Source organism: Entelurus aequoreus, linkage group LG10 (genome assembly GCF_033978785.1).
Source record: "Entelurus aequoreus isolate RoL-2023_Sb linkage group LG10, RoL_Eaeq_v1.1, whole genome shotgun sequence".
Taxonomy (NCBI): Eukaryota; Metazoa; Chordata; class Actinopteri; order Syngnathiformes; family Syngnathidae; genus Entelurus; species Entelurus aequoreus.
The window spans coordinates 3,824,301-3,839,017 of record NC_084740.1 but is presented as its reverse complement, the minus strand read 5'-3'; the positions used below and the strand labels follow the sequence as shown (position 1 = coordinate 3,839,017).

Sequence of the window (14,717 nt, the reverse complement as noted above, 5' to 3'; positions counted from 1 at the left end):
AAACCACTGCCGGAACCAATTTATCCCCAGACCATCCCCATGGTAGGCAAGATTCTGGATAATCTTCGCCTCAAAAAATTCATAAATTTTAAACAACAGAGGTATCTCATGGGGGAGCGTGATCCTCGCCCCCGCAGGTTTTACATGCTCCCTAAAATTCACAAGGAGCCAGACAAGTGGAGCAAGCCCCACGAGATCCCTCCGGGCCGCCCCATTGTGTCTGACTGCGGCAGCGAGACGTACAGAACGGCAGAGTTTATCGACCATTTTTTAACTCCGCTCTCCGTTCTGCACGACAGCTACCTCAGAGATACCTATGACTTTATAGATAAAATCAAGAGTGTGAACATTCCCCCAGATGCCATCCTGTTCACCATAGACATTGACAGCCTGTATACAAACATCGACATCGATGAGGGTATTCAGGCTGTCAAAAATGTCTTCTACAAGTACCGCGACGTCAGCAGGCCCGAGAAGGAGATCCTACAGCTCCTTGAAATTAATTTGAGGAGAAACGACTTTGAGTTTGACGGTCGTTTCTACCTCCAAATTAAGGGCACTGCTATGGGCAAGAAATTTGCACCGGCGTATGCCAACATTTTTATGGCAGAGTGGGAGACCTCTGCTTTGGCCGCCTGCCCAAAACGTCCCCTTTATTATTTTCGGTACCTGGATGACATCTGGGGTGTTTGGACGCATTCCAGTGAGGAGTTCAGCGTGTTTTTGAACACGCTTAACACTCACAACAAAAATATCACCATCAAGTCGACCATTAGCAGTACTTCTGTCGACTTTTTGGACACCACTACATTCAAGGGTCCCGACTTTGCTATTACGCAACACTTGGACATCCGGGTGTTCTTCAAGGAGACCGACACCCATGCGCTCCTTTACAGAAGCAGCTTCCACCCCACGCATACCTTTGCGGGGTTGGTGAAATCCCAATTATTGAGGTTTCATCGTATCTGCACCAGACGGGAGGACTTCCTGGGGGCCTCGAGGACCCTCTTTTCTGCTCTGATGAGGAGGGGCTATTCCAGGTCCTTCCTCAGACGGCAGTTGAGGGGCTTCTTGGACCCTAGGGGACCTCCCCCTGGGACAGACATGATTCCTCTGATCACCACCTACTCTCCTTCGGCTGCGCGGGCCGCCTGGAAGGTCAAAAACCACTTCCGGGTCTTTGTGGAGAGTAGTGGGAGGCTGCCTGGTCGCTATGTGGTGCCGGCCTACCGCAAGAACCCCAACTTGAATGATCAGTTGGTCAGGGCCAGGGTCTGCTCATTGAGAGACCCGCCCTCCACCAAGAGGGACGCCCTTGTCCGCCACTCACAATGGTTGGTGAACCCCCATAACCGCAAGGTTTTCCAGCCGTTGTGCCGTGGCGGCCGACACACACAGAACTGTGTGTATGTCATCCGTTGTCAGCAATGTGGGTGTATGTACGTGGGCGAGACGGGCAATACCTTAGCCAGGAGATTCGCCCAGCACAAATACAACATTGTTAGACAAAAAAATACCAACACTCACCTGGTTCAGCATTTCCTCCTGCACGGATGGTCTTCCGTCCGGGTGACTGTCGTAGAGACGGATCCTAAATGGAGCCTCGCCCAACGTCACAGGGCAGAGCTCCTGTGGATCTCCAAATTGGGCACCAGACATCCGGGGGGCCTAAATGAGATGTAAGTGTCAGTCCGTTGGATTGTAGACGGACAGTGCACATCCCCTTCTCCTAACCCTAACCCTAACCCCTCCCCCAACCCTAACCCTAACCCTAACCCCTCCCCCAACCCTAACCCTAACCCTAACCCCAACCCTAACCCTAACCCTAACCCTAACCCTAAATCCTTACCATAAACCTAATCAGCCAGTGCCTCCAATCCTCTTACGGCTCTCGCTTTTCCTCATTTGGACCCCTTGGACCTGACACCTGTTTATCAGAACAGAAGTAGACACATTCAACAACGTCTAAAAACACTCACCGGAGCATGGTGTCACATACACACACACACATACATTCAGAGCATCACATTTGGAGGTTACAGGGAACATCCTCTGCTCACTCTCCTCAATACTGAAGCCCTAGGTTACATATACAAGGTGCTTTTGTATTATTTCACCCTGAATGTCCTTGTGTTTGTTTATTGTTTATAAATTATATTATATTATATAATTTATATCATATTATATTGTATTATATCATACATTATATATCAATAACAATGTTTATCTCTTCATGTTATTGTTCTAGCAGACAAGTTTGTGCAATAGCATCCTTGGGCTTCAGTGGGTCTAATTGTTATTGTCATTGTTCTTCACTTGTGTTTGGGTCAAAACTTCTATTTTGAAGGCCAACTTGTGTATGACGTGGACCCCACCCCTTTATTCGAATGTTTTACGGCTATTGACACCTTACGACTGCACTACCTCTTGCAAACGGCAAGGTTAAAAGGCTGACCTCAGCCTACCTGTCGTGCTAACCTGCTAACTCTTTACAAACGAGTCAGGCCTGATGAAGGTATTCTACCGAAACGTTGCCATCTGACTCGTTTCATGTAAATATACTTCTTTTCCACTTTTCATATTTTTTATACACATTGTAGTATTTTTTCTCTGTTTGTTTACTCACCGAGTCCAGCTGGCCTGGGCGAGGAGCGACGCTTTCGTTCCTCTAGTCGCTATTTTCTGTAAATAAACAGCCTATTTTTGATACTACATGTGCTATGATTATTCACGATATTGTCCGGTGGCTTATTAGCGCGATGTTTAGCATATTTTTGCAACCAAAGACATCGGTTGCTTGCTAAATGCTATCAGCCATAGACCGGAAGTGCTCCCCTTGACCCCGGCGGAAGTCCCGCCCACGAGCACGCCGTTCCTCTTTGTTTACAAAAGGAACGGATAAAGACAATTTTTGTTTTTACAAAGCGAACACATTTTTGTTTCGCAAACCATTTTCACCACCATCTACACCAGCGGCATTAAAATTATAATTTTAAATAATGTCACGATGGTACGATGGTGCACGGCTTCCTGTTTGGTCGGGGCGAAGGCTCGGACCGGGACAGCAGGCTGCGCCTCCAGAGTGGCCTGCTTGTTCAGAGGATTATTATGATGACCATCAGGATTATTATGATTATGAGGATAATTTTCCTGAGCCGCACGAGCAGCTGCCCCCAATGACTTATGCGGATGTGGTACGGGGATACCTCAATTCCCTTCCCGTTCGCCCCTACCCGCAGACACGCCGCCATTTTGAAGACGAATTCCAAGAGGAGCGCGCCAGCGCCCCCCAGTGGAATGATGGGTGGAACACACGCCCAGCACAAAATAACTTTGTGCCTTCAAGACATCACTCTCCTGGATATTTGAGACCACATTTTTCACCTCCAAGACGTCCCCGCAATCCTCCTCGTCCACTCGGGAGGCGCCAGGACTCTTCCAGGAGGGAGGGGCCGCGTCAATATTCCGGCAGAGACAGGGACTTTGTACCTTCAAGGCAATATGTCTTACCGGAATATTCACCTCAAGGACGTCCCCGCGTTCCTCCCCGTCCCAAGAAGAAGGGCAAAAAGGGCAAGAAGCAACAGAACGCTTCTCGGAAGAAGGCACCCCCGGACAATTCCCCAATTTCCATGGAGGGGAATTTAAAAGCCCAGTGTTTTTATAACATTGTTAAAATCACACATCACCTTATCAATGTTACTAAAGACACTTACCCCCAATCCATAATAAAAATGCGTGAGACGCTGGCCACTATGATTAAACCAGCGGTCACCAACATTGAGATTGAGGTTTTGATCAGGGCCAATGCCAATACTTGGGCATCAACAACTGTCGAAATTTTAAGACAACATTACAATGACACTCTGGAAAAAGAATTGGGCAAGATAACCAGTTTTATTCACGAGAGTTGGAGACCCGCTTTTGAGCTGGCTGTTACATGGGCAAAAAAACACTTGGGGAAAAGATTGTTGGGGGACACCCTCAAGCAGGCCGAGGCCCTCATTGTCGCAGCCTTTGCCGACCCCTCTGTCAACGCTGGGGGGGCACGCCCGGCCCAGCCCTTACCGGTCCAGGCTGCCACCCCGGCACCGGAGGTGGTACACCCGGCCCGGTCTATACCGGTCCAGACTACCACCCTGGTATCGGTGGGTACCCTCACTGACCCTATGGGCCCAGTTGGGGCTCCTGACTTGGCACGGGCAAGAAGCCCCCCAGCTCAGATAGTCACTCGGGCTTCGGTGGCTACCAGCACCGACGCTGTCGCCCCAGATTGGTCTCCCGAGGCGGACCGTCCAGCAATCCCCCCAATCCGGATGGCCCCCATCTTCCTTCCTCGCCGGCCGCCGACTCCTGCAGTGGCGGAACCTCCCAAGGAGCAGAGGATGACCACGCGCCGAGCTCCGGACAGCAGACCCGCCAAAGACAGCATCGGTGAGGATCTCCCGACCCGGCCCATTCCTGCACGTCGCAGGCTACTTCCTCTGGGATCACCTGCAAGACAAGACACACAGGATACCCCCACTCAGACCGAGGACGACGATGAATCACCACGTGGGTCCACAGTCTCTGGGCAAAACAACACCCAGGATACCCCCACAAGTGGGTTCACAGTCTCCGGGGAAAGCAAAACCCAGGAGACCCCCACTCAGACTGAGCACTACGGTTACTCACCAATGGGGCCCACGCTTCATTCGCCCCTCCTCATTGATCTTCAGGACCAGGAACAGGGACAGGATCTTGCTTCGATGCTGTCCCCAAGCATCTCCCCTGTGGCCGCCGCTACCCCCGTCTCATCCCCGCTCCAGCTTCACATGGAAGATGAGACGACACCACAAGGTGAATTTTCACCACAGGGGCCCACACTTTCCGGGACCCCTAGGGAGGACTGTGAAGACTCACCTTCATACCTTTTGCGGAAGACGCTCCCTGGGGAGATGCTTCCTCAGGAGTCCCCCGATTGGTCACATTTGTTCCCCGGGACACTAAAAAAGAAACCACATGGGGAGCCTTTGGTCCCAGGTACTCCACTGTCTATTTCAGATTGTGTCCAGTTGGTAGAGGATGTTACCTGCTCCTCCCCCCGTAGACCCACTAGACATATGGGCTCTCAGAGGAGGATGATGGATTGGAAGTTGTCGGCCACCAAGAAGTACTTGATGATCGGCGACTGCAATCTCTCTCATCTTCCTCCTTTTTATATCGACGACCTTCAGATCGATAGTTACCCGGACGCCAATTTTCGACACGCGGAGGCCATCCTGCGCAAAACCATAATTGCTGTCCCGGTGGAAGTGTTGGTACTTTCCTTTGGGATCCATCACCGTGAGCAGAAAGTGAAGGAGACTGCTATGAAGCAGCTCCAAGGGGCACTCAGGGCAGCCGCGCTTACCTTCCCACGGGCCCGAGTGCTAATCCCCCTGATCAACTTTTCGGCAGCCTTGCCCGCTGAGCAAAAAGCCAACCTTGGGCTGCTGAATCTTTGCATCAGGAACAATTATGCTCACATCCCGGCTCTCGACGGCCGGGACTTTGAGACCCAACCTGACCTGATCCACTGGACTCAGGACACTGCCAAGTTGATGCTCAAGCACTGGCTTGAGTTTTTAAACTTGGCATCCCCATAATCCCGTTGGTTCGGGGGGGTAATAAGAACGTGATAAATTTGGCCCGTAATTTCACGCCAACCCCGTCACACATCTCCCTCCTTAATAAGGGCCTCAACTTTATTCCTTCCACTAACCTCAGTAGCGACTGGCATCATCAACTTCAATTTGACCTCCAGCGCTACCATAGACGTGTCAAACTTGAGGTGTATTATGAGAATCAAGATTCTCCAGGACCCACACCTTTCACAGCCCGCTCCGGCTGGGAGCCCTCACCTGGACTTATGCCTCCGGAATTCCAGGCTATGGTCCGGTCCGATGGGCTTTCCGTGTCCGGTTCGGGCTGCGCACCTGCGGTCGCTCCCAATTTGACACCGGAAGAAGTTGAGGCCCTTCAAAATCTAAAAAGAAACAAGCACATTGTCATCAAACCAGCTGACAAGGGGAGTGCTGTTGTCATTTTTGACAGGTCACAATATCTATGGGAGGGTTCCCGGCAGTTGAGTGACATGACGTATTACAAACCACTGCCGGAACCAATTTATCCCCAGACCATCCCCATGGTAGGCAAGATTCTGGATAATCTTCGCCTCAAAAAATTCATAAATTTTAAACAACAGAGGTATCTCATGGGGGAGCGTGATCCTCGCCCCCGCAGGTTTTACATGCTCCCTAAAATTCACAAGGAGCCAGACAAGTGGAGCAAGCCCCACGAGATCCCTCCGGGCCGCCCCATTGTGTCTGACTGCGGCAGCGAGACGTACAGAACGGCAGAGTTTATCGACCATTTTTTAACTCCGCTCTCCGTTCTGCACGACAGCTACCTCAGAGATACCTATGACTTTATAGATAAAATCAAGAGTGTGAACATTCCCCCAGATGCCATCCTGTTCACCATAGACATTGACAGCCTGTATACAAACATCGACATCGATGAGGGTATTCAGGCTGTCAAAAATGTCTTCTACAAGTACCGCGACGTCAGCAGGCCCGAGAAGGAGATCCTACAGCTCCTTGAAATTAATTTGAGGAGAAACGACTTTGAGTTTGACGGTCGTTTCTACCTCCAAATTAAGGGCACTGCTATGGGCAAGAAATTTGCACCGGCGTATGCCAACATTTTTATGGCAGAGTGGGAGACCTCTGCTTTGGCCGCCTGCCCAAAACGTCCCCTTTATTATTTTCGGTACCTGGATGACATCTGGGGTGTTTGGACGCATTCCAGTGAGGAGTTCAGCGTGTTTTTGAACACGCTTAACACTCACAACAAAAATATCACCATCAAGTCGACCATTAGCAGTACTTCTGTCGACTTTTTGGACACCACTACATTCAAGGGTCCCGACTTTGCTATTACGCAACACTTGGACATCCGGGTGTTCTTCAAGGAGACCGACACCCATGCGCTCCTTTACAGAAGCAGCTTCCACCCCACGCATACCTTTGCGGGGTTGGTGAAATCCCAATTATTGAGGTTTCATCGTATCTGCACCAGACGGGAGGACTTCCTGGGGGCCTCGAGGACCCTCTTTTCTGCTCTGATGAGGAGGGGCTATTCCAGGTCCTTCCTCAGACGGCAGTTGAGGGGCTTCTTGGACCCTAGGGGACCTCCCCCTGGGACAGACATGATTCCTCTGATCACCACCTACTCTCCTTCGGCTGCGCGGGCCGCCTGGAAGGTCAAAAACCACTTCCGGGTCTTTGTGGAGAGTAGTGGGAGGCTGCCTGGTCGCTATGTGGTGCCGGCCTACCGCAAGAACCCCAACTTGAATGATCAGTTGGTCAGGGCCAGGGTCTGCTCATTGAGAGACCCGCCCTCCACCAAGAGGGACGCCCTTGTCCGCCACTCACAATGGTTGGTGAACCCCCATAACCGCAAGGTTTTCCAGCCGTTGTGCCGTGGCGGCCGACACACACAGAACTGTGTGTATGTCATCCGTTGTCAGCAATGTGGGTGTATGTACGTGGGCGAGACGGGCAATACCTTAGCCAGGAGATTCGCCCAGCACAAATACAACATTGTTAGACAAAAAAATACCAACACTCACCTGGTTCAGCATTTCCTCCTGCACGGATGGTCTTCCGTCCGGGTGACTGTCGTAGAGACGGATCCTAAATGGAGCCTCGCCCAACGTCACAGGGCAGAGCTCCTGTGGATCTCCAAATTGGGCACCAGACATCCGGGGGGCCTAAATGAGATGTAAGTGTCAGTCCGTTGGATTGTAGACGGACAGTGCACATCCCCTTCTCCTAACCCTAACCCTAACCCCTCCCCCAACCCTAACCCTAACCCTAACCCCTCCCCCAACCCTAACCCTAACCCTAACCCCAACCCTAACCCTAACCCTAACCCTAACCCTAAATCCTTACCATAAACCTAATCAGCCAGTGCCTCCAATCCTCTTACGGCTCTCGCTTTTCCTCATTTGGACCCCTTGGACCTGACACCTGTTTATCAGAACAGAAGTAGACACATTCAACAACGTCTAAAAACACTCACCGGAGCATGGTGTCACATACACACACACACATACATTCAGAGCATCACATTTGGAGGTTACAGGGAACATCCTCTGCTCACTCTCCTCAATACTGAAGCCCTAGGTTACATATACAAGGTGCTTTTGTATTATTTCACCCTGAATGTCCTTGTGTTTGTTTATTGTTTATAAATTATATTATATTATATAATTTATATCATATTATATTGTATTATATCATACATTATATATCAATAACAATGTTTATCTCTTCATGTTATTGTTCTAGCAGACAAGTTTGTGCAATAGCATCCTTGGGCTTCAGTGGGTCTAATTGTTATTGTCATTGTTCTTCACTTGTGTTTGGGTCAAAACTTCTATTTTGAAGGCCAACTTGTGTATGACGTGGACCCCACCCCTTTATTCGAATGTTTTACGGCTATTGACACCTTACGACTGCACTACCTCTTGCAAACGGCAAGGTTAAAAGGCTGACCTCAGCCTACCTGTCGTGCTAACCTGCTAACTCTTTACAAACGAGTCAGGCCTGATGAAGGTATTCTACCGAAACGTTGCCATCTGACTCGTTTCATGTAAATATACTTCTTTTCCACTTTTCATATTTTTTATACACATTGTAGTATTTTTTCTCTGTTTGTTTACTCACCGAGTCCAGCTGGCCTGGGCGAGGAGCGACGCTTTCGTTCCTCTAGTCGCTATTTTCTGTAAATAAACAGCCTATTTTTGATACTACATGTGCTATGATTATTCACGATATTGTCCGGTGGCTTATTAGCGCGATGTTTAGCATATTTTTGCAACCAAAGACATCGGTTGCTTGCTAAATGCTATCAGCCATAGACCGGAAGTGCTCCCCTTGACCCCGGCGGAAGTCCCGCCCACGAGCACGCCGTTCCTCTTTGTTTACAAAAGGAACGGATAAAGACAATTTTTGTTTTTACAAAGCGAACACATTTTTGTTTCGCAAACCATTTTCACCACCATCTACACCAGCGGCATTAAAATTATAATTTTAAATAATGTCACGATGGTACGATGGTGCACGGCTTCCTGTTTGGTCGGGGCGAAGGCTCGGACCGGGACAGCAGGCTGCGCCTCCAGAGTGGCCTGCTTGTTCAGAGGATTATTATGATGACCATCAGGATTATTATGATTATGAGGATAATTTTCCTGAGCCGCACGAGCAGCTGCCCCCAATGACTTATGCGGATGTGGTACGGGGATACCTCAATTCCCTTCCCGTTCGCCCCTACCCGCAGACACGCCGCCATTTTGAAGACGAATTCCAAGAGGAGCGCGCCAGCGCCCCCCAGTGGAATGATGGGTGGAACACACGCCCAGCACAAAATAACTTTGTGCCTTCAAGACATCACTCTCCTGGATATTTGAGACCACATTTTTCACCTCCAAGACGTCCCCGCAATCCTCCTCGTCCACTCGGGAGGCGCCAGGACTCTTCCAGGAGGGAGGGGCCGCGTCAATATTCCGGCAGAGACAGGGACTTTGTACCTTCAAGGCAATATGTCTTACCGGAATATTCACCTCAAGGACGTCCCCGCGTTCCTCCCCGTCCCAAGAAGAAGGGCAAAAAGGGCAAGAAGCAACAGAACGCTTCTCGGAAGAAGGCACCCCCGGACAATTCCCCAATTTCCATGGAGGGGAATTTAAAAGCCCAGTGTTTTTATAACATTGTTAAAATCACACATCACCTTATCAATGTTACTAAAGACACTTACCCCCAATCCATAATAAAAATGCGTGAGACGCTGGCCACTATGATTAAACCAGCGGTCACCAACATTGAGATTGAGGTTTTGATCAGGGCCAATGCCAATACTTGGGCATCAACAACTGTCGAAATTTTAAGACAACATTACAATGACACTCTGGAAAAAGAATTGGGCAAGATAACCAGTTTTATTCACGAGAGTTGGAGACCCGCTTTTGAGCTGGCTGTTACATGGGCAAAAAAACACTTGGGGAAAAGATTGTTGGGGGACACCCTCAAGCAGGCCGAGGCCCTCATTGTCGCAGCCTTTGCCGACCCCTCTGTCAACGCTGGGGGGGCACGCCCGGCCCAGCCCTTACCGGTCCAGGCTGCCACCCCGGCACCGGAGGTGGTACACCCGGCCCGGTCTATACCGGTCCAGACTACCACCCTGGTATCGGTGGGTACCCTCACTGACCCTATGGGCCCAGTTGGGGCTCCTGACTTGGCACGGGCAAGAAGCCCCCCAGCTCAGATAGTCACTCGGGCTTCGGTGGCTACCAGCACCGACGCTGTCGCCCCAGATTGGTCTCCCGAGGCGGACCGTCCAGCAATCCCCCCAATCCGGATGGCCCCCATCTTCCTTCCTCGCCGGCCGCCGACTCCTGCAGTGGCGGAACCTCCCAAGGAGCAGAGGATGACCACGCGCCGAGCTCCGGACAGCAGACCCGCCAAAGACAGCATCGGTGAGGATCTCCCGACCCGGCCCATTCCTGCACGTCGCAGGCTACTTCCTCTGGGATCACCTGCAAGACAAGACACACAGGATACCCCCACTCAGACCGAGGACGACGATGAATCACCACGTGGGTCCACAGTCTCTGGGCAAAACAACACCCAGGATACCCCCACAAGTGGGTTCACAGTCTCCGGGGAAAGCAAAACCCAGGAGACCCCCACTCAGACTGAGCACTACGGTTACTCACCAATGGGGCCCACGCTTCATTCGCCCCTCCTCATTGATCTTCAGGACCAGGAACAGGGACAGGATCTTGCTTCGATGCTGTCCCCAAGCATCTCCCCTGTGGCCGCCGCTACCCCCGTCTCATCCCCGCTCCAGCTTCACATGGAAGATGAGACGACACCACAAGGTGAATTTTCACCACAGGGGCCCACACTTTCCGGGACCCCTAGGGAGGACTGTGAAGACTCACCTTCATACCTTTTGCGGAAGACGCTCCCTGGGGAGATGCTTCCTCAGGAGTCCCCCGATTGGTCACATTTGTTCCCCGGGACACTAAAAAAGAAACCACATGGGGAGCCTTTGGTCCCAGGTACTCCACTGTCTATTTCAGATTGTGTCCAGTTGGTAGAGGATGTTACCTGCTCCTCCCCCCGTAGACCCACTAGACATATGGGCTCTCAGAGGAGGATGATGGATTGGAAGTTGTCGGCCACCAAGAAGTACTTGATGATCGGCGACTGCAATCTCTCTCATCTTCCTCCTTTTTATATCGACGACCTTCAGATCGATAGTTACCCGGACGCCAATTTTCGACACGCGGAGGCCATCCTGCGCAAAACCATAATTGCTGTCCCGGTGGAAGTGTTGGTACTTTCCTTTGGGATCCATCACCGTGAGCAGAAAGTGAAGGAGACTGCTATGAAGCAGCTCCAAGGGGCACTCAGGGCAGCCGCGCTTACCTTCCCACGGGCCCGAGTGCTAATCCCCCTGATCAACTTTTCGGCAGCCTTGCCCGCTGAGCAAAAAGCCAACCTTGGGCTGCTGAATCTTTGCATCAGGAACAATTATGCTCACATCCCGGCTCTCGACGGCCGGGACTTTGAGACCCAACCTGACCTGATCCACTGGACTCAGGACACTGCCAAGTTGATGCTCAAGCACTGGCTTGAGTTTTTAAACTTGGCATCCCCATAATCCCGTTGGTTCGGGGGGGTAATAAGAACGTGATAAATTTGGCCCGTAATTTCACGCCAACCCCGTCACACATCTCCCTCCTTAATAAGGGCCTCAACTTTATTCCTTCCACTAACCTCAGTAGCGACTGGCATCATCAACTTCAATTTGACCTCCAGCGCTACCATAGACGTGTCAAACTTGAGGTGTATTATGAGAATCAAGATTCTCCAGGACCCACACCTTTCACAGCCCGCTCCGGCTGGGAGCCCTCACCTGGACTTATGCCTCCGGAATTCCAGGCTATGGTCCGGTCCGATGGGCTTTCCGTGTCCGGTTCGGGCTGCGCACCTGCGGTCGCTCCCAATTTGACACCGGAAGAAGTTGAGGCCCTTCAAAATCTAAAAAGAAACAAGCACATTGTCATCAAACCAGCTGACAAGGGGAGTGCTGTTGTCATTTTTGACAGGTCACAATATCTATGGGAGGGTTCCCGGCAGTTGAGTGACATGACGTATTACAAACCACTGCCGGAACCAATTTATCCCCAGACCATCCCCATGGTAGGCAAGATTCTGGATAATCTTCGCCTCAAAAAATTCATAAATTTTAAACAACAGAGGTATCTCATGGGGGAGCGTGATCCTCGCCCCCGCAGGTTTTACATGCTCCCTAAAATTCACAAGGAGCCAGACAAGTGGAGCAAGCCCCACGAGATCCCTCCGGGCCGCCCCATTGTGTCTGACTGCGGCAGCGAGACGTACAGAACGGCAGAGTTTATCGACCATTTTTTAACTCCGCTCTCCGTTCTGCACGACAGCTACCTCAGAGATACCTATGACTTTATAGATAAAATCAAGAGTGTGAACATTCCCCCAGATGCCATCCTGTTCACCATAGACATTGACAGCCTGTATACAAACATCGACATCGATGAGGGTATTCAGGCTGTCAAAAATGTCTTCTACAAGTACCGCGACGTCAGCAGGCCCGAGAAGGAGATCCTACAGCTCCTTGAAATTAATTTGAGGAGAAACGACTTTGAGTTTGACGGTCGTTTCTACCTCCAAATTAAGGGCACTGCTATGGGCAAGAAATTTGCACCGGCGTATGCCAACATTTTTATGGCAGAGTGGGAGACCTCTGCTTTGGCCGCCTGCCCAAAACGTCCCCTTTATTATTTTCGGTACCTGGATGACATCTGGGGTGTTTGGACGCATTCCAGTGAGGAGTTCAGCGTGTTTTTGAACACGCTTAACACTCACAACAAAAATATCACCATCAAGTCGACCATTAGCAGTACTTCTGTCGACTTTTTGGACACCACTACATTCAAGGGTCCCGACTTTGCTATTACGCAACACTTGGACATCCGGGTGTTCTTCAAGGAGACCGACACCCATGCGCTCCTTTACAGAAGCAGCTTCCACCCCACGCATACCTTTGCGGGGTTGGTGAAATCCCAATTATTGAGGTTTCATCGTATCTGCACCAGACGGGAGGACTTCCTGGGGGCCTCGAGGACCCTCTTTTCTGCTCTGATGAGGAGGGGCTATTCCAGGTCCTTCCTCAGACGGCAGTTGAGGGGCTTCTTGGACCCTAGGGGACCTCCCCCTGGGACAGACATGATTCCTCTGATCACCACCTACTCTCCTTCGGCTGCGCGGGCCGCCTGGAAGGTCAAAAACCACTTCCGGGTCTTTGTGGAGAGTAGTGGGAGGCTGCCTGGTCGCTATGTGGTGCCGGCCTACCGCAAGAACCCCAACTTGAATGATCAGTTGGTCAGGGCCAGGGTCTGCTCATTGAGAGACCCGCCCTCCACCAAGAGGGACGCCCTTGTCCGCCACTCACAATGGTTGGTGAACCCCCATAACCGCAAGGTTTTCCAGCCGTTGTGCCGTGGCGGCCGACACACACAGAACTGTGTGTATGTCATCCGTTGTCAGCAATGTGGGTGTATGTACGTGGGCGAGACGGGCAATACCTTAGCCAGGAGATTCGCCCAGCACAAATACAACATTGTTAGACAAAAAAATACCAACACTCACCTGGTTCAGCATTTCCTCCTGCACGGATGGTCTTCCGTCCGGGTGACTGTCGTAGAGACGGATCCTAAATGGAGCCTCGCCCAACGTCACAGGGCAGAGCTCCTGTGGATCTCCAAATTGGGCACCAGACATCCGGGGGGCCTAAATGAGATGTAAGTGTCAGTCCGTTGGATTGTAGACGGACAGTGCACATCCCCTTCTCCTAACCCTAACCCTAACCCCTCCCCCAACCCTAACCCTAACCCTAACCCCTCCCCCAACCCTAACCCTAACCCTAACCCCAACCCTAACCCTAACCCTAACCCTAACCCTAAATCCTTACCATAAACCTAACCCTAACCCTAACCCTAACCCTAACCCTAAACCCTAACCCTAACCCTAACCCTAACCCTAACCCTAACCCTAACCCTAACCCTAACCCTAACCCTAACCCTAACCCTAACCCTAACCCTAACCCTAACCCTAACCCTAACCCTTACCGGCACGGGCTGAAGCAGGACAGTGCATCCTTGCCCATCCCCATTCCCCTAACCCTAACCCAACAACAAGGAAGAGAGGACAGGGTGCCCTGAGGGCCTACCGTTGGAGCTTGACGTTACCGGCACGGGCTGAAGCAGGACAGTGCATCCTTGCCCATCCCCATTCCCCTAACCCTAACCCAACAACACCTAACCCTAACCCTAACCCTAACCCTAACCCTAACCCTAACCCTAACCCTAACCCTAACCCTAACCCTAACCCTAACCCTAACCCTAACCCTAACCCCTAACCCTAACCCTAACCCTAACCCTAACCCTAACCCTAACCCTAACCCTAACCCTAACCCTAACCCTAACCCTAACCCTAACCCTAACCCTAACCCTAACCCTAACCCTAACCCTAACCCCGCCCCCTGCAGTATTCTCCTATAAATAGCTCCTCCTGCCAGAAGGCTCA

At 51.2% G+C, this 14,717-nt stretch overlaps 1 protein-coding gene across 1 annotated transcript; it reads left to right on the top strand.

Annotated features, from left to right (window-relative positions):
- The first annotated feature begins 5,646 nt into the window (after positions 1 to 5,646).
- LOC133658165 (uncharacterized) lies at positions 5,647 to 14,379 on the top strand. The gene is made up of 2 exons (XM_062059862.1): positions 5,647 to 8,679; positions 14,344 to 14,379. Exon 1 carries the CDS (start codon positions 5,891 to 5,893, stop codon positions 7,808 to 7,810), a length of 1,920 nt encoding a protein of 639 aa, XP_061915846.1. The 5' UTR covers positions 5,647 to 5,890; the 3' UTR covers positions 7,811 to 8,679; positions 14,344 to 14,379.
- The last annotated feature ends 338 nt before the right edge of the window (positions 14,380 to 14,717 follow it).